The following is a 20,388-nucleotide window of genomic DNA, read 5'->3' as shown; positions in this document are numbered from 1 at the left end:
GTACTTTATAGAATTATCAATGCATATAATCATTTATTCAAAGGGATATAAAAACAATATTGCAATGATTGAACTCTATAATAATAAAGAAAAAACCGTACCCTCCACCCTAAAGTATTTATTTTTAACATCTCCAACTGTTTCTCAAACCGTCCGGTGCCGTTGGCTATTCATTTTGTCATCCAGGCTTCAATTTCCTCCACCCTTGTGAAAAGAATGAAACAAGAAAAAAGAAAAACTGGTTATTTGCAAAGCTACGTTGAGCTAGAGACTGATTTTCTTGTAGTTTGAAAACGAAGGAAAGGATAGTCTCACAGTGTTTTTTCAATTCGATAATCTCAGCGAAAAATAATTTGTTGCCCAACGTATTCAAGGTTAGATCGCTACTTACGTTCTTGGAACAAGCGTGAAGTTCTCTATGCCTGTTTCCGTGATCAATACATCATCTTCGATGCGCACCCCGCCAAAATTGCGGAAACGATCCAGATTTTCTTTAACTAGAAATTTACTCATCTCAGGATCCGCATACGCTTTGTTGAGCAGCTGAAAGATGCAAAATACTGTTAGTGTAGCAAATGTAGATGTCGGAAGTCGAAAAACGCTTACCGGTTCAATGAAGTAACAACCCGGTTCGATGGTCAAATACATTCCTGCCATCAAGGTGCGTGCCGTACGTAGACGATTGATGCCCGCTTTGGTTGCTCGTTGCGGACAATGTGGCAGATATCCGCCAACGTCATGCACATCCAGCCCCAAAAAGTGCCCAAGTCCGTGGGGTTGGAAAATGGCATTCAAGCCCGCTTCCATCATCTCCTCTATGTCGCCTTGCAGCAGTTGCCCCTTGCGCATCTCCTCGAGCATCACTCGGTTGGCCAGAAGATGCATATCAACCCACGAAACCCCCTGCCGTGCAGCACCGCAAACTGCATTACGCGCGGCCAGAACCGCGTTATAGATCAACTTTTGGTCGGCAGTGAACTTACCATTTGCAGGAAAGCTACATGTAATATCCGCGGCGTATCCACCATAATTGGCGCCCATATCAAACAGGCACATGTCACCATCGCGTATGGCGCAGTCGTTAGGAGAGCCGGCGTGTCCGTAATGCAAAATAGCCGAGTTTGTGCCGACCCCGCAGATACAGGTGTACGATACGTGGCGGCAACCACCAACCGCGTAAGAATAGCGTAGGAATTCGGCTTCCGCCTGGTATTCGTACATACCCGGCCGTATCGCCTTCATGACCGCCTTGTGCGCCTCTGATGAGACGCGTGCTACATATCGCAGAACTTCTATTTCAGCGGGAGACTTTAAGACGCGGCTGAAAATGATCCGAAATAAGGATGAGTGAAAGGTAATTTTTAAAAATATATTAATATTTAGTTCATTTAATCCATGACCAATGTACCCCTTTAACAATCGATTCGATAATTTCATAAAAATTACATTTATATGATACAATGATTAAAGACTATCAACAAATCTTCATCCGAATCTATGATATGATTGATTATTATCCCTCCTACAAAACGGTTAACATAAATCATCAACATGTTTCGTTTTTTGCGGTATTCTTCTTCGCCTTGGGGTCACGACTGTATGACTTGTCGTACTGTCACGACTTCCCTTTGTATACGTGGATAGTCAGTCCTCTCGTACTAAGGAGGGTCCGGTCACGGTTGGGATTCGAACCCACGCCGTCAAGGTGCTGAGCCCCAGTGCTCATACAACGAATTTCTAAGCGGCGTTAACGATCGGTTGTCGCGGTTCCCTTTCGCGTTATTAATTATGCTAATTAAAAGTATTAAATATTTAGTGTGGACTCATTTTGTTGGTCAGTTATTCAATGCAATGTTTGCCACGTGGGATATAAATCTAATTAAATACTAGATCACAATAAACGAAAGCAGACCGAGAGGAATCCCATTACAAAATCGAGTTTGTTAGACTTTGTAATCGTCGTGAGGAAGGAATGGAGACGTGGTAGTTAAACAAGATGCTCGAGCAGTCAAAAACAGACTTGGTACGGTTAAGCGGGTCAATTTTAACCACGTGCGTTAAACAGAGGGGCGTGGGGGGTTTCTCCCATTTTTTTGGGTTTTCCAGGTAAATTTGCATTCGTTTTCTATTTTAATGTTATATGAAAGTAACTTAAGCATGTTAAAAGTAGATTCTTTTCAAAAAATATTCCCAATTGAATCTGTTCGAATAACGAATTTTAATCAAGATCGCTTTGCCATATGATCCAGTCAATTGAAACTGCAACCCCTTTCGGAACTTTCTTACTAAAACACGGTGGTTAACACCTGTTAATAATTTCTTATTCTATATTGAGTTTGAATATCTAAAATTCACAAACAAAGAAAATTGTGCACATCCCATTAATATTAAGTCGGTGGCGGTAGAGCATCGAGAGCCGTTTGCATGCGCTCCACCAAATAACGACGCAGTTGCTTTGGATGAATCTTCATTTTGTATAATACATCAAACTGCAAAGTCACCACTTTCAAACCAAGTCGTCTTAGATGCCGTATTCGCATAACCTGAGGGCCGATCAGGTAATTGCCAGTGCTATCATAAAATTCCGGTAAGTGCACCAACACGGCCACGTTAATATTCCTTTCCTTCATCATATTTATTGAAAACACATTACCCATCTCAGCGGGATGGAAGATGACATCGACCAGATAGATTGAGTTGACGGGCAAATGCTGTAATACTGCAAACTTGGTAATACATTCCGGTCCTCCAGCAAGTTCTTCCAGCTCGGTTGTGACATAGTTAACGATACGCTTAATGCGTCCATCGTAGAAAACGGCCTTTGCTGAATGATCTCGTGGCAGCAAGGGACCATCATACGCTGGACATTCTAGTGTCAGTCCAGTATCAAACACCTTCAGTTTACCGCGAATATTGTCCAGCCATTCTGGTGGCGTCCTCGAGTGCAGTGCGTCGAGAAAGTATGGATTGAAAATGCGATTCACGAAGTTGAGCGGATACCGTTCAAGGCACAGGAAACCAAATACAATATGGATTATATCAGCAGGATGAAATTTGACAAAATTTAAATCGATGTACATACTCAGGGTGTCAAAAAATTTGTCTGCATTAACCGGTACGTAGTCCAGATAGGCGAATGGACAAAAGAAAGACTTCAGGCTAGCACATTCTACCTGGCTGAAGTTAGCGATAAAAAACTCACTGCATCCGTTCAATATGTGCCTGTTACGAAGCCGAAACTGTTCGCAGTGGCGTACTATCGTGATAATCAGATTCTGTGACCTAACTTTGACGCCTTTTGCTTTCATGTATCGTTCGATGGCTCGCTCGATTAGCGCGTCCGAATAGCCCAAATTGGTGAATGATTCCACTATTGCACCGAGGTCATCCTCTGACAACGCATGTATATTCGTATTGAGCCACCGTGATTGGGTTTGCATAATACGGTAAGATGATAATTTACAATCTACAAGCGTTTGAAGTACCTTTATCGAAGCATCCGATCCCATCTGCCACCAGAGTTGCTGGACACGTTTTTCCAATACTGTCAAAACGGCCCGCCTACTGATCTTCAGATGAGGGAGAATCGCAAATATTAATTCCACATTCTGCTCTGTGATAAGCTTTTCCTTATCGATCAGTCCGCACCAGAACTTTTCCGCCATTTCGTGTAGTTGGGATCTGGCGAGCACTTCGATCGCATTACAACATTCCTTTACCGAAAGTGCGTTCTCCGAACAACGATAAACCAGCTCGTTAGCCAATATGTCGATGATTTTGGACATTTCCACGCAGCTTCCTAGCGCATGCAGCAGTTGTAAAATTAAGCTCGAGTCAGCATAATATACGGTACAGTTGATAAACCGCTCGAATGTCGCGCTTTTTCCCAACGTTTTCAGTTCATGCTCATCGGCAACCTCGAGAATTTTTTCAACAACCTTGTTTGCGATTTTTTTATAGTATACACCGTTGGGCATGTTTTTCTCCATCGCATCCAAGATTGTAACTACACCGTTGATCGACGTATCCATAAATTCCATGTCTGAATCCTTCCAGCCATTGGTAGCCTGCAAGTAATTTGTAGCATTTGTAATTTGCAGCACATCTGTTACTGGGTGAGATCGCGTTCCAAAGATAGTATCCGATACAAAAGACGCAAATTCGTTTTCTCCAATCTTACGAACGACTACTGGCAGTTCTTGAATATCGCAGCCTTGTTGTACAAGTATCATAACATTATTCCTCACTCGTTTCTTGACGTCAGTTGATTGACTATTTGCATTATTATTCGGTGTTCTTGTTGGAGGCTCATCGCTCGAATCTTTCGATGAAAATTTGCACACACGGTTTTGGAACCGCGGAAAGAAATTCTCTGTTGATGTACAGATAACTCCAGCCAGTCGATGTGACGACAGAGAACTCCAAATGCAACGAGACATCCTGAATTATTATGTAAAAGAAAAAGCACTCTGATTTCACAATGTTGCAATTTGGGAAGCTTCTTAACCCCTGCTGACGGACCAAACAATTACTGCATAAAAACAAGCTTATCTGAATACATTTCTTTTGCAAAGATCAACCAATGATCGAAAACTTAATCTCTCAACTGTACAAGTGCATGTGAAAACAGTGCAATGGTTGAAGCAACGAAGTTTATTTACCACAGCTGCAATTGCAGCAACACACCTTAAGGTGTGTTGGACGAATCGGGATTCAGAAGACTGGAAGACTCGATCGCTTGACCGATTCTACAGGATTGGATCCCATTACACGGATTCGGATCAGTTTTGATTCGCTTGGGTTTGAATCACATTTGTTTGGGACTCGATTTGGTTCAATTCCGTGGAGTTACTCATTGTAACCAAGACCCGATCTACATTTTTAACGAATGTTTTTTGTTTAAAATATGACTCTCCATTGAGAATGTCTAAAGAAAGTGTTACAAATAAAAATCACTGTGCCCGGTTTTTAATGCCTATCGATATACATCGTTTCCATCTGTTACTCCACGGTTAACCTTACCGTCCGTCCACACGGCGCTGCGACAATTCTGCGACCGGGATTTCTGCGACCGATTTGTGCTCACCGGAAGTGTCAAAGTAATCAAAAGTAGCCCAAGTCGGCCATCTTGCATGTCAAAAGTGTCGCAGAAACTCCCGCCGGCACTGGGTCGCAGCGTTGGACAATCTGGCCAACGTTTTCGTCGCAACTTTCTGCGACATTACAAAAATACCGTTACAGTCTGTTCCCGAGTTACGCGGATAATTGGGACCAGAGAAATCCGCGTATCTCGAATATTGCTTGACACATAGTTTATACTAGGAGTTAAGAGATCGAGCTCTTGTGTACATGTATCATAGAATATTCAAAAATTTTCTTTGTTCATTAATATGAATGCAATGCAAGCGTATTCAAACAACATAAATTACAACAAACGAAATAAAAAGCGTAAGTTATGCAAATGTGTAATTTATATATTTATTCGTGTGGTTGTTCATCTCAGGAATTTAAATCGATGTAATAAACCCAATCTACTGTCAAATTTTGAAAACCGCGTATCTCCGAATCCGCGTAAGTCGAGAACCGCGTAACTCGAGAACAGACTGTATTCGTATGTAAAAATGGTCATTGTCGTGGTTTGTTCGACGAGAAGGAGTTTTGATATAGTAAATAAATATACTGGCGTACTAATTCATGTTTCTATTGCGTTTTTTAATTTACTTATTGTGTTAAAATGAAAGAATGTAAATAATAATTGTCATGAAAATGCATATAGCATATTTTTATTATTCTAGAAAGTCAACAGCATCAATGTAAAAACAAGTAACGCCGGTTTGTTCGACGAAAAGGAGCTTTAATATAGTAAATAAATATACTGACGTATTAATTCATGTTTTTAATCCGTTTTTTAATCAACTATTGTATTAAAATGTATGAATGTAAATAATAACTTCAATGTAAATGCGCCCTATGGCATATTTTGGGGAATCATTACATGGCTAAGCATTCTAGAAAGTCAAAAACATTAATGTAAAAAAAAGTAAACGTTAAAAGCATAGTTTTGGAAGCGCTTAAGTATTGTTCAAACTTTTCAATATGTCCGTTATCCGTATACGTTTTCTTTCGACTAGAAAGAATTTTATTCTGGAATTTATTTTTTGTTTACAAATAACATAAAAAAACAAACGTAATAAAACCGATACCCAAGTCGATGATCAAAAGCACTTCTATCGACTTTAACGTTGGTTGTGTTCAATTTTCTCGGAACGCGATTGTCAAGTCCGTGTGCGCGTGCAAAATCTGTTGAAACGTAGTAAATAGTGCGTTCAACGCTGCGACCCAGTGCCGGCGGGAGTTTCTGCGACACTTTTGACATGCAAGATGGCCGACTTGGGCTACTTTTGATTACTTTGACACTTCCGGTGAGCACAAATCGGTCGCAGAATTGTCGCAGCGCCGTGTGGACGGACGGTTACTCGGGGTCCACACTACAGCGCGGCGTCCCGTCACGAAACGCGACGTCGCCTGACAGGCGGCCGAACTCCATACAAAAAAAATGTCCCACAAATCGCGCTAGTGTAGAAACAGCGAAAAACGCGACGTCACGCTAGTTCTTGTCAAATGTCAATTCGAAACGATAACAAACCGACGCTGGACAAAACGTAAACAAACCGAAAAACAAACGCGAACAAAACTAGCAATATTCTCCACGAAACATCGGATTTTTCGTTGTACTACTTATTATTAGCATTCACAAATGAAATTCAGTTATCAAACTCCGTTTTAATTGATATTTTTACCAAAGTGTTTTCAGGTGCCGAAACGTAAACAAACTGCTCTCAATAAGTAGGAGATGACGGAGAAATATATACCTCCTACGGTGGGGCAAAATATCGTCGATGGTTGTTTTAGGTGGTTTTCTCAGTGAATTTCAAATGTAGAAGCAGCAAACTCACTCAGGGTGCATAAAATACGTAGCTAAACAAATATCATGCATTACTACCTCAAAATTCAACAAAAAATTTTAGCCGAGTTTGCGTCCCAATTTGATACATATTTCCACATACTCCCCTACCTCTGTCGCGCTTGGCTTGTGCGATTGCTCTGCCGAAACTGGGCTACTTTTGAAACGGGACGTCGCGCTGCAGTGTGGACCCCGAGTTACACTGTACAACCAAAGTTCCCAGCGAACGGTTTTGCTCGAATCAGTTCATTTTACAGGCGAGAGGTAGGGAGAATCCAATCTCCACGAAACTCTACTGTGGACAAGATCGAGATAGCTGCTATTGATGCTATGCCATGACTCTTTCTTCCTCATTGGGTCATGCATTTGCTGTTAACCCGGAATAAAAACCGGTTGAAGGTGTGCGTGAAGCGGAAGGCATATGCATTGTATGCGTGTTGAGGATTCTCTTTCAATGCTTTCTGCTGTGTGCAAAAAGAGCATGCCTCAAATGTGCTATCTTTTTCACTCTTATTGGACCTGTGTTTGTTTGTATGTGTTATGATTTTTTTTCTATGTTATTGGCACAGCTGATTGCTGAGCAATGTAGCGGTCTCCAGATTTACAAGCGTTCGAAATTAGTAGCAATCGCTGGACGGTTCTGTTTGTTTCAATAATGTGAATGGCGATTATTAACCAAAGGCTTTGGCTCACTTCTTTGAACCGAAATCCGATGAACCTTTACTCAAGCTGACACGAGCATACGTAAATTGAATTTACCTTAATCAACCCGTACAACATGCATACAGCGATTAACGGATTTATTGCGGTTGTTGTGCTAATGTGATAACGCAGTACTACCATATTTCAACCCATTGCAATTCATACATTTTTAATCGTTATTTTAATGTAGTTCTTTCTTTCATTCAATTCTATAGTAAAACGTACGAATAACAAAGAAAATGAAGAAGGAAAACGACAAATAAAGAAATTACTTAGTTTCATGCAAGCAATTTCATTCCATTAGCTTCACGCAATTTCATTCCGCAATCAAAACAATCCCCATGCATGCATCGAACACATACACCATTCATATCATTGACTACGAACAGCTGTGAGCGAAACCATCCGTGCTTACACCTGAGCGGAGCAAAGTAGTGCGCCATGATGGGAAGGAGAATGGAACGTCATGGAAACGATGTCCATTCCTCCTAGGTTAATATTGGATGTTAAACCTCGGGCATCGCCAACTGACAAATAGCCCAGAGTGATTATTGCACTGACTTATCCTATCGAGACAACATGACGACTAAATAGTAGAAAAAGACGCATTGATGAGAATTGAAGACGAGCTGTGAGAAAGAGTGGGGGCTGAGCATAGTAGCGAGCGGAATAAGAGAGCAACTATGTTTTTGCTCTTTTTTTGCCTGGCGCGCTTGGTGTGCGTGTCACCTCTGACTCAACGTTGTGTGCGTGTAATCCGACCCCCCGTTAAGCGGAAATCGGGGGATCCGAAAGAAAAAGGCAAAAAACTGCTCGATTTTCAGTGTACCGCCGTTCGCTGGGTTACTTCCCAACCAAGGTGTATAAATTAGAATGTGAAGTCGTCCAGTGTGAAATGACATTTTATGACTTGACATAACAATTCTGTGGTAATCATATGGGTTTTGAGGGGGGGTATCGGAAAAGCATTGGGCTTTTGACATAACTCTTCTCAAATATGGCACCCCTTCCAAAGCGACATAAAAGGTTCATCCAGACGATGGCAATCTTTTCGTCAATCTTTCGCACACATTCAAACATGGTTGTCAGCCATGTGCAAAAATGGCGAATTCTGTCCAGACGATGGCAATCAATGTTCATCAATGTTTCCAACAATGTTCAAGGTTTCTAAACATTTTTCATGGCATATAGTTATCTTGTAAAATATGTATCAATAGAAAGTAACAACATATGGTAACTAGTTAACATCACAAAAGTGAATTTAATTAGTGGCATGATTGTAAAACTGAACCAACACTTGCCCAAATTAAACTGACTCGTTCTAATTAATAATTTACTTAAGGTTCGTACAGGATATAGCTTAGCTTCGTTACCTTGTTGAATGCCAAACGGATCGCTGTCAACATTGCTCGTCAATGTTTCCAGCTTATCCATCGACCCATGGATAGCTCGTCAATTCGCTCGGCAATGTTGCTTGGCACACACATACAGTCAACGAAATCGTGTACGAATACGGTAAACGTCAACATTGCCGAGAAACATTGCTGTCGTCTGGATGAACCTAAAGTCACATTCTATATTTATACACCTTGCTTAAGCAACGTAATTACCAAGATGATTAAATACTGAATAGGTGACTTTTTAGGAGGTATTTTTTTAGAAAATGGCGACCGTGGCTTTTGACAGCATGGTGATAAACAGCACAAAATGTAAACAACTATGCGAGTAAAGAGAAGGTACGTGAGGTGAAACTTCGATACATTTCGTCGAAAAATCGGTAACCCACTACGGCCGACGGCTTCTTAAACATTTTCCATGCGAACAAAACGGAAGCAATTGAAGAATCGGTTTGTTTGGTCCTCGAGTGTTGTAGTTTGTTTATCTTCTAATGACGATTCCCGCCAAATTTGAGTATCAGCATACTGTCAAAAGCTATTTTTTGATTTTTTGCAGTGTATACGTCAAAATGCTCTACATTCCGCTACCTTATATAGTGTGTATTTATCTTGGTAATTACGTTAACGTTCAACCTGTGGTCACAGCTTTCTTTAACCGTCACCCGTTCAACCAAACCTACATACGTAGACGTTCAACCGGACTACCCGGGTAGTCCATACATTTTGTATGGGAGACTCCGTTTTCCTGTACTTAAGACTTAATAACTTTTTATCTAGACGTCGGCTCGATTTGAAATTTTTAGTGAAGATACTTGAAGGTGTTTCTCAAAATATTGTATAACATTTATAATTTTAAAAATTCATTAACTATGTTAATTTGAGGTTCCAAAAAATTTCACCCTTCACATCTATGACCCAAACCTGTGTAGCTTCAACATTTTAGATAGGAGTTTGCATTTTCTGTATTTCAGTAAACATATCTTCGATCATTGAAGCTGAATTGCTTGAAATTTTCAGAAAATTATTCAATTTTTTTTCCAAAAGTGTTTTAGAAATGTTCAATGTTCAAGTAGGATTGTTTCATTCGAAAACACGAATTCGATAATTTAAATATTTATGCCTTACGTTTAGGTATAAAAATCTTAATCTTATATTAAATACAAGTATGCTTCACATCATTTTGTTCAGAAAATGTACCCCACAAACACTATATTAATCCGCTTCTAATCGCCTATGTGTGTGATTCAAAGTACAACAAAAGCTGAGTAAAAGTGAGCGTTATGGAAAAACTCAATCCTTAGAATAGATAAAACCGAACAGAATTAGAGAAGAATCACTAGGAACAGCATTTCTGACGAAAATAGAATTAAATAACGGACAAAACTCTGTTCCCAGTTGAAGCATGAAGAAAGCATGAAGCGACTGTGAGTTTATTAATTTTTACGATATTTTATGCAATTTTCCAAAAAATTTCAAGTAGTTAAGTATCTACGAGCAAATACATCAGTACTAAAATACAGAAAAAGCAATCTTCTATGTCAAATTTATGAACTACACAGATAAATGGTTGTAAATGTGTATGGTGAAATTTTTTGGAACCTCAAATAAACATACTTAATGAATTTTTAAAAATATAAAAATTATACAATATTTTTGGAAACACTCTCAAGTACCTTCACTGAAAATTTCAAATCGATCCGACGTCTAAATAAAAAGTTATTAAGTCTTAACCACAGGAAAACGGAATCTCCCATACAAAATGTATGGACTACCCGGGTAGTCCGGTTGAACGTTTGAGGGGTATCAACCGAAAAACGCAAATAAAAATTATTTAAATTCCTTGGAAAAAATTTTTTCTTTAGCAAAACGATAGAAAATGAGTTTTTCTAGGCATTCTAAAAATTTCATGCCGATACGTCAATCCAATCAAAAGTTAGAACAAAACAAAACTCCAAAAACTACCCGGGTAGGCGGTTGAACGGGTGACGGTTAATACTTACTTACTAAAACAATAATACTTTAATGTTTGAATATACCACTTATATGAGCATACAATCTCATTAAAGTCTACTAGGAACAATATTTACTGTTGACATATAAAAACGCAAGAGTCTGCGGCAAGAATCAAACTCGTTTGATTTTTTAGTACAGAAACCGCAAGGTCGTGCGTCTGCGGTGACAGCCCATGACAGCTCCTATCTCTCCCATGGGAAAAAACGCAACCGCATGCGGTTGCGCAAAGCTGTGACCAGGGGTTCAACCGGACTACCCGGGAAGTCCGTGCATTTTATATGAGCCACGCTACACGAGCCGCAAAATCAAAAACTTTGCGGCGCAAAGAGGGGAACAGCCGAAAAGTTTACGTCAGAAGCTTTTCAGCTCTGTGAGCTGAAAACTGCACCCGTAAAGTTTTTGGCAGCTAACCGCTAAAATGCGCTAGACGAAGAATACGAAAAAGAAATAAATGTAAACATAACAAATCTCAAAAACAAAATAAACGGACATACGGTGATAAATTTACGTGTTTCTTTTATAGTTACGGTAATATTTTGTCATTTTATAGCCAGAATTTTTAATTTGAGATTTATTTCCCTGTGATGAAACTTTTTTTTAAATTTCAGAGACTTTGACCTCCTCGGTCATTCGTCTCTGCCTGTGATGAAACTAAATTACATTTCCATTCCAATTACAGGGTAGTTAGGCACTCTTCACTCATCAACAGATTATCCATATTTAACTTTTTGTGTTAACTGAAGAAAATATCTTGTTTGCTTCGAAGGAAGCTTTTTAAGTTAACTGATAACAAAAACAGCAGAAACTTACTCATGCATAGACTGTCAGAAACTTTGCGCTTGCATTGACTGGCGACAGCATTGGTACCGCAAAACGCGGCTACACGAACCGCAAAGATTTTGACGTAAACTTATACGGTTTTTGAGTTTGCGGTTGGAGTTTGCGGCTCGTGTAGCAGGCCGGTATGAGAGTAGTAGTATACCCGGTTGACAAAAATTCAAATTGTTTGCAGCTGTCATGTAGTACCAGCAAGTTTTTCCATGGCAGATTGCTGGGACTCTTGCTGGAACTACATAGTAGGGGAAGGTGGGGCAAGACGCGCCGGTGGGGCAAGATGCCCCGGCCTGTTTTACGCTGAATTAAGCCATTTAAAAATAATTTAAGTAATAGAATATGTTCATCAACGTATCTACTACAGCCTATGTAAATTTCACTTCACGAAATAACCATTTCAAAAAGAAAACGAGAAAAAACCAAATTGACTCTAAATGATCTAATATTTTGCCACTTTTATGTAAGGTATGGCATGCTTTGATATTATATTTTTTAAACACCGAGGCCTTCTTTTACTACCTGATAATGGTATTTAACGAATACCGAAGAGAAACTGTTTTAAAATTCTCAAAGTTTTGAATAAATTACATAAAACGGACGATCCTCAGAGTGGGGCAAGATGCGCCGGCCTAGGTGGGGCAAGACGCCCTAGCATTCCAAATGTAAACAATGGGGCAGGACGCACCATTAAAACAAGAGCAAGTCGCACGGTGCCTCCATTGTCAACGCATTGTTGATTTAAATAAGTCTAATATTAAACATGCCATGTGAGTTTCATAAGAAACGAATAGTTTTTAGTTCTTCATATGAAATTTGTGTTAATTTTTTATGATGTTCAACTGTGTTTTCAAACCACAGATCAACTGGATTACAAAACGTCAAATTTTGACTCTGTCAGAAGTGCTACCTGCAAGGTTGATGTAATTGTAAAGGTTGTACTAAGGCGGTTTGTATAAAAGGCCAAAAACAGATCCGTGAAAATATTCAATAATTGTTCGGAATTCAGCAACGAATTTATACCCAAACTGTCTTTTGAATGGTACACCACAAAATTCAATCCAATGTGGGTTACATGGGCTCAGTATCGGACTGTTTACTAGTGTCTCTGCATAGACTAACCTTTCAACAAGCAACCTTGGTCCATCTCCTGTCTGTTTTAGGCCATCTTGCCCCATGTTTACGTAGTGGCGCGTCCTGCCCCACCGGCTGGGCCATCTTGCCCCACTATTGTCAACGGAGCTAAAAATTGAAAGGCCCTTCGAAAATCTTATTTAATATGAAATTGATTAGTTTGATATAGTGTTTGATATTTTTCATACATAAACAAGATGTTTATTTATCTAACTATGAAAATTAGAGACTTTTTAATGAAAGGAATGGAAGAAAATAATGTTTTTCGCTTAATGGGCGCGTCCTGCCCCACCTTACCTTACCAGCAACAATGTCAATTTCTGTCAACCGGGTATATATTTTATAGAGGTTTTGAGCTGGGTGGCTTCTTTCACCTCTAGGCCGGTATGAGACCGGAAGAAGGGATTAACCGTCACCCGTTCAACCAAACCCTACTACGTAGACGTTCAACCGGACTACCCGGGTAGTCCATACATTTTGTATGGGAAACTCCGTTTTCCTATACTTAAGACTTAATAACTTTTTATCTAGACGTCGGATCGATTTGAAATTTTCAGTGAAGATACTTGAGTGTGTTTCCCACAATATTGTATAACTTTTATAATTTTACAAATGCATTAAGTATGTTAATTTGAGGTTCCAAAAAATTTCTGCAGTGTCAAGAACGCTCATGTCATTGACAAGTTCCTTTTTGACACTGATCGGTTACGCTCTTCGTGGCTAGTTATGGGTTCATGTTTACACATAACGCCGTTGACGTTACAACTTCAATTTTGCTGCTGACGTGAAAGAAAGTGTTATTTACAAGGAATGTTGCTGGATCTTGTAGTTGATATGTCAAACCCTGTATTGAAATGATTACCAACGACTTCGTTTGAAAAGTAATAACCCTGCGAACGGTTTTGCTCGAATCAGTTCATTTTACAGGCGAGGGGTAGGGAGAATATCACCTCCGCGACCCTCTACTGTGGACAAGAACAAGATAGCTGCTATTGATGCTATGCCTTGACTCTTTCTTCCTCATTGGGTCATGCATTTGTGGTTAACGCGGAATAAAAACCGGTGGATGGTGTGCGTGAAGCGGAAGGCATATGCATTGTATGTGTGTTGCGGATTCTCTTTCAATGCTTTCTGCTATGTGCAAAAAGAGCATGCCTCAAATGTGCTATCTCCTTCATTCTTATTGGACCTATGTTTGTTTATCATGTGCTCTGAGTTTTCTATGTTATTGGCACAGCTGATTGCTGAGCAATGTAGAGGTCTCCAGATTTAAATTCGATTTCAAATATCAAGTTTGAAATTAGTAGCAATCACTGTACGGTTCTGTTTGTTTCAATAATGTGAATGGCGAAAATTAACGCAAATGCTCTGGCTCATTTCCATGAACCGAAATCCAATGGACCTTTACTCATGCTGACACGTGCATAGAGCGATTAACGGATTTATTGCGGTGGTTGCGTTAATGTGAAGACGCATTACTACCGTATTTCAGCCCATTGCAATTCATTATTTTTAATCGTTGTTTTAATGTTGTTATTTCATTTATTCAATTCTATAGTGAAAAGTACGGAAAACAAAGTAGAAGAGGAAGTTAAACGACAAATAAAGAAATTACTTAGTTTCATGTATGCAATTTCATTCCATTAGCTTCACGCAATTTCATTCCGCAATCAAAACAATCCCCATGCATGCATCGAACACATACACCATTCATATCATTGACTACGAACAGCTGTGAGCGAAACCATCCGTGCTTACACCTGAGCGGAGCAAAGTAGTGCGCCATGATGGGAGAGAGAATGGAACGTCATGGAAACGATGTCCATTCCTCCTAGGTTAATATTGGATGTTAAACCTCGGGCATCACCAACTGACAAATAGCCCAGAGTGATTATTGCACTGACTTATCCTATCGAGACAACATGACGACTAAATAGTAGAAAAAGACGCATTGGTGAGAATTGAAGACGAGCTGGGAGAAAGAGTGGGGGCTGAGCATAGTAGCGAGCGGAATAAGAGAGCAACTATGTTTTTGCTCTTTTTTGCCTGGCGCGATTGGTGTGCGTGCCACTTCTGACTCAACGTTGTGTGCGTGTAATCCGGCCCCCCGTTAAGCGGAAATCGGGGGGTCCAAAAGAAAAAGGGAAAAAACTGCTCGGTTTTCAGTGTACCGCCGTTCGCTGGGCTACAACCAGCAAAATCTGTCAATTTTTGGTGACAGTCCGCAATCGGGTCTAACCAAGATAAATACACACCCTATAAGGTAGCAGAATGTAGAGCATTTTGACGTCTAGACTGCAAAAAATCGAAAAATAGGTTTTGATAGCATGCTGATACTCAAATTTGGCGGGAATCGTCCTTAGAAGATAAACAAACAACAACGCTTGAGAACCAAACAAACCGATTCTTCAATTGCTTTCATTTTGTTCGCATGGCAAATGTTTAAGAAGCCGCCGGCTGTGTCGAAGCTTCGTTAATACTCCATCTGATTGTGCAGGCTATATGTTCAATATATGGGCATATATCACAAAATGCCTCAGAAAGGAAGCAATTATGGAGTAAATATGAACAAAACACAATGTACAAATGTAAGTTAGAATGATTTGAAAAGGCGACCTTTATGAAAATAAATATGGTAAAAAAGTAAATGAGGCCCCGGCCGCCATGTTTTCGATCGTGGCTACACCTCTTGTGGACGTTTAAACTGAATGTATGCAATTGGTGATACATTAATTCGTTAAATTCAACCTGCGAGTATTTGAACCGTAATGTGTACCGTTAATTTCGGCTACGCAATCAACCTAGGGGTGCGGTATGAGGGGGGCCCACGGGCCCCCCTTATTTCTCAAAACTATAACAAACTCTCTTTTTCGGTAGACCTAGCGCAGTCCGCTCGCTTCGCTCGCTGCGGGCGCGCCGCCGTTTCCAAATCATTTCTTCGGCTAAACTCATTGTTTCATGCTGTCCATCATGTGTGGTATACTTTAGTTACTAGTAACTTACAGTAACTTAACATGTAAAAGTATATTAACCCGCATTCACGCTCCACTGCGTGATTAGTTTAAACCGTTATGTTCTTTTAAGCGAACCGTTAGCGATCAAATGTTTGAAAAGTATGCATGCGTCGCGCTTTGCATAGCTTCAGGCGCTTAATGTGAACCAGTAGGAAGAGGAGAATCTACCCCGGGGCCTCATTTACTCTTTTACCATAAATATTAAAGCTCTTTATGGAAATTAATATTTTCATTTACAATTTTCAGAAATTATTTCCCAAGACATTTTAAAGAACTTTCCAGCCAAACAAAAAATATTCGAAAATATTGATACGTAACGGAAAATTCAAACTACGAAATGAAGCATCCACCTCTACAATCGACTCTTTGAACAAAAGCGCTCACAAAAGGCTCGGAAAAATGACTGCCGCTAAAAGGTGCGGCGAACGGTCTAATAGGTGCGGTCAACGCGCAAAGGGTGCTCCCATTATCTTAGAAGGGTCTGTCATCTTCTTAATGCTTTGGATGGAGTTGCTAAATGGCGCTAGCGCTGTCTTAATAGCTCCGGCGATCGTATTAATGTTTTGGACGGTGTCACTTAAGGTCTTGGCCATCGCGCTAAACAGTGGTAAAAGGTGTATAAAGCCGAATACGGCATAATTCGGCGATGGCACTCATCATCGGAGAGCCCTGTTATGATCATATCATGATGGTTCGAATCAAAAATAAAAAAATATGAACGCTTAACTCCATTATAGAAAGTAATATAGCCATTTTTACTTTGCTGAAATTCCTCTCATGAATTAAAGTCCTTAACACTTTGTTGACAAAAGAGGAAGATCATCGGCAGCATTTGACTGAACGTTGGTCACGGGCAGACGAACATGTCCGGGAGGTGCACTGATGCACACAGACCATTGTATTATTGCATTTTCTTCTTTCGATCATTTCATTTAGCATTTCCTTCATTCGATTTCTTCGTCTCTTTACACAAGTAAACAATAAGGAATGACTTTGAATGAAATAATAATTTTCGAACATTAGTCGAAAATTCGCAAACAAATCACATAAATGAAAATGTTTTTGTTTGACAACTTGTAATTACAGAGCTGTTAACTAATACATTCACCTACTTGCCAGCAAAAAAAGGCTCATATCTATTTAAGTGGCAAGTAGCTACTTGCCACTCACAATGACCTGCTCACAAAAGGCTCGGAAAAATGACTGCCGCTAAAAGGTGCGGCGAACGGTCTAATAGGTGCGGTCAACGCGCAAAGGGTGCTCCCATTATCTTAGAAGGGTCTGTCATCTTCTTAATGCTTTGGATGGAGTTGCTAAATGGCGCTAGCGCTGTCTTAATAGCTCCGGCGATCGTATTAATGTTTTGGACGGTGTCACTTAAGGTCTTGGCCATCGCGCTAAACAGTGGTAAAAGGTGTATAAAGCCGAATACGGCATAATTCGGCGATGGCACTCATCATCGGAGAGCCCTGTTATGATCATATCATGATGGTTCGAATCAAAAATAAAAAAATATGAACGCTTAACTCCATTATAGAAAGTAATATAGCCATTTTTACTTTGCTGAAATTCCTCTCATGAATTAAAGTCCTTAACACTTTGTTGACAAAAGAGGAAGATCATCGGCAGCATTTGACTGAACGTTGGTCACGGGCAGACGAACATGTCCGGGAGGTGCACTGATGCACACAGACCATTGTATTATTGCATTTTCTTCTTTCGATCATTTCATTTAGCATTTCCTTCATTCGATTTCTTCGTCTCTTTACACAAGTAAACAATAAGGAATGACTTTGAATGAAATAATAATTTTCGAACATTAGTCGAAAATTCGCAAACAAATCACATAAATGAAAATGTTTTTGTTTGACAACTTGTAATTACAGAGCTGTTAACTAATACATTCACCTACTTGCCAGCAAAAAAAGGCTCATATCTATTTAAGTGGCAAGTAGCTACTTGCCACTTGCTACTTGGTAGGTCCTGATTTGCACGAGGTAGGTAAGCTGCAACGTGTCATTTGCCGACGTGCGAAATAGCCTTTAGTGTAGGCTCGGCATCATAAATAGAAAAAGAGAAAACTTACCATTCTGCAATAATCGGGAAAAGAATGTCGGTGTCCACGACGAACCTAGTAGAAATATATATATATATTTTTAAATTTGTTTTACAAACCGGCGGCAATTACATACTTTTCGATGCCTTTAAAATTTGCTGGCTTTGTCACGGATCCACTATCAGAGTTAGGTCCATTCTAAATAAAAAACAAAAATGAAATGCGGTTAGCACAAGGAACATTTGAAATAAGACAAGGAAGAATTTCAAAGTGTACTAATTAGTGAATCTTCAGTCACATTTTGCATCTTTTAGACGACTTAAGGGGTCCGCGTCAGCACCCGGTTAGAGATGATAGCACCGGTTAGAAAATAGGCCCATGAGCGCCGGGGCGTTCAAATCCAACCGCGATCGGACCCTCCTCATTAGGAGAGAACTGACACAAAGGGAATAAGTCTTGTAAGCCCCAGTGGCATCTCGTCCACCTGAGCAACCTGTGCCCTGCACAGTCATGAATTTTTTAAATGATTCACTAAATTATTTGTTTAGTTATGGTATTGTTATTTCCACCTGCAACAGTTGCGTTCAAAATCTACTTAATGCTTTACAACACTGCGCTGGGCACGTCTGCTGGTGCACCGCTGCTACAAACGATCATCTTTAATGAAATAAGAACAGTTCTCCTAACCACATTCTCGAACCACAAGTCGATCAGTTTTGTTTACAAGTGCGAGTGTACTAGCCAATTGTATACGTACACATTAGTTCTCTCATGCATGTGTTGAATGCGTCCATGTGAAATTGTCAATGTATAGGTGACTTTCCTGTGCACATTAGATTGCACTCAGGCCGGACCCGAGGTCCCAGTCTACAATTTTCGGCCGGTGCTCGGATCTCTCGCTCTAATCTCGCATTCGCTCTTGCTTCCACTCGTACGTGGCTAGACAACACCCGATGAGAGTGTGTGCGGTGCACGGCGAGCTGAGAGCGTGTGCGTTTCAACGCGTCGAACTTGCACTGCGCCACATACACGCTGCGTCCCCACGCTCCGCGACCATAAGCGTATGTTATTTTCTATTCTTCATGCACCTCTGGATGTCCATCATTTAGGTTTTGCTCTAATTTGTTATCTTTTTGCTACTTGTAATTCTGTAGCAGATCAATAAACATAAATCCATATTATATACCATGCTCGGATATTTGAATTTTAGTTAGTTACACATTTTAACTTTTGAGCGGATTCAAGGTGGAAAGAACGGGATTAGAGCCATCCTGTACGAGTAAAACACTTTCGTATTGTTTCGAACTAACATTTTGTGGAAGACCGCAAGATTGTTCCAGCTACCGTTCGTGTGTAAGAACCTTAAATCATCTTCATAAGGTCCCAGATGAGCCATCGGCATCAGAAAGTTACGAGATGATGCGCAAACAATTTTTCAAATAAAAATATGTCGGTCAAAAAAAACCCTATTTTGTGGAAAAATATACGATCCTCAATTCATAGTGGTCAAAACACATTAACCGTCCGATCACTAACCAAAGTTTCACCCTTCGTCTCATAACCGGGTACCCGGGTACCCGATTGTCGATTTTCAACCGGCAATCGAATTTGATGTTAAATGCTAAGAATGCTATAGTACTAGATAGTATCACATGACCAAATTTGTTTACTATATCCACTTTGATTTGTCATTCCGTAATTTGTCATGCAAGAACAGAAACGCGGGAAAATTAGGACTTCACTGATCCGTTGTATGTCAAACGGGAACAAAAAGGTGGGAAAAATAAAAGTTGATCAAATTTGTAGTCCATCAAACCGTTAAACAGGTGTTTTTTGAGTAACGGCTAAAAATTAAAGCACAACAGATTGTTGGTTCTACCCACGCATGTTGTTGCATCAAGCTCCAAACGGTAAGGCGCTATTTCCTAGTAGTTTTCGTGGATGGCACCTACCCATTCCAAAAGTTGAAAAGATGATCGTATATTAATAAAAATTAACATTTTACAAGAGAATCACAAAGAGTGTATGTGAATAGGTACGGTCACACGAGACGAACCTTTGCTGGCGAACCTTTCGCACACTATTACAAACGAATGCCAAAAAAAGGTTCGCCGAACCTTTTAGCGTTCACACGTAACGAACCTTTGATGTAGTTTCATTGATAGTTGGTAAAAATAAATCAAAGTAAGCATTGTAAACAAATGGGGAAATCGAACGGAACGTCAAAAATGTTCGCGGCAAAGGTTCGTGCTATCCACCAAAATCGGTGAACCTTTT

General features: G+C 40.0%; 2 protein-coding genes across 3 annotated transcripts in view; both read right to left on the bottom strand.

Moving 5' to 3' along the window:
• LOC131262536 (xaa-Pro dipeptidase) overlaps window positions 1-20,388 on the bottom strand; it is an 80,668-nt gene continuing 60,280 nt past the window's right edge. Inside the window, exons 5-9 of the mRNA XM_058264570.1 lie at window positions 18,248-18,309; window positions 18,142-18,186; window positions 607-1,321; window positions 392-543; window positions 1-204 (exon numbers count right to left, since the gene is read on the bottom strand). Of these exons, the coding sequence (XP_058120553.1) occupies window positions 171-204; window positions 392-543; window positions 607-1,321; window positions 18,142-18,186; window positions 18,248-18,309 (1,008 nt within the window). The 3' untranslated portion in view covers window positions 1-170. The remainder of the gene's footprint in view (window positions 205-391; window positions 544-606; window positions 1,322-18,141; window positions 18,187-18,247; window positions 18,310-20,388) is intronic.
• On the bottom strand, window positions 2,317-4,482 carry LOC131262523 (FAST kinase domain-containing protein 3, mitochondrial-like). 2 transcript variants are annotated; one of them, XM_058264548.1, is made up of 2 exons: window positions 3,083-4,482; window positions 2,317-2,926 (listed from the first exon to the last, which is right to left on the bottom strand). In XM_058264548.1, the coding sequence occupies exons 1-2, from the start codon at window positions 4,437-4,439 to the stop codon at window positions 2,388-2,390; spliced, it is 1,896 nt and encodes a 631-aa protein (XP_058120531.1). In that variant the 5' UTR covers window positions 4,440-4,482; the 3' UTR covers window positions 2,317-2,387. The 2 variants fall into 2 exon arrangements, with proteins under 2 accessions (XP_058120531.1, XP_058120530.1); XM_058264547.1 differs by having other exon boundaries at window positions 2,317-4,482.

This window comes from Anopheles coustani, chromosome 2, assembly GCF_943734705.1.
Source record: "Anopheles coustani chromosome 2, idAnoCousDA_361_x.2, whole genome shotgun sequence".
NCBI lineage: Eukaryota > Metazoa > Arthropoda > Insecta > Diptera > Culicidae > Anopheles > Anopheles coustani.
Note: the sequence above shows the minus strand (reverse complement) of the source record. Positions and strands in the feature narration are given on the sequence as shown.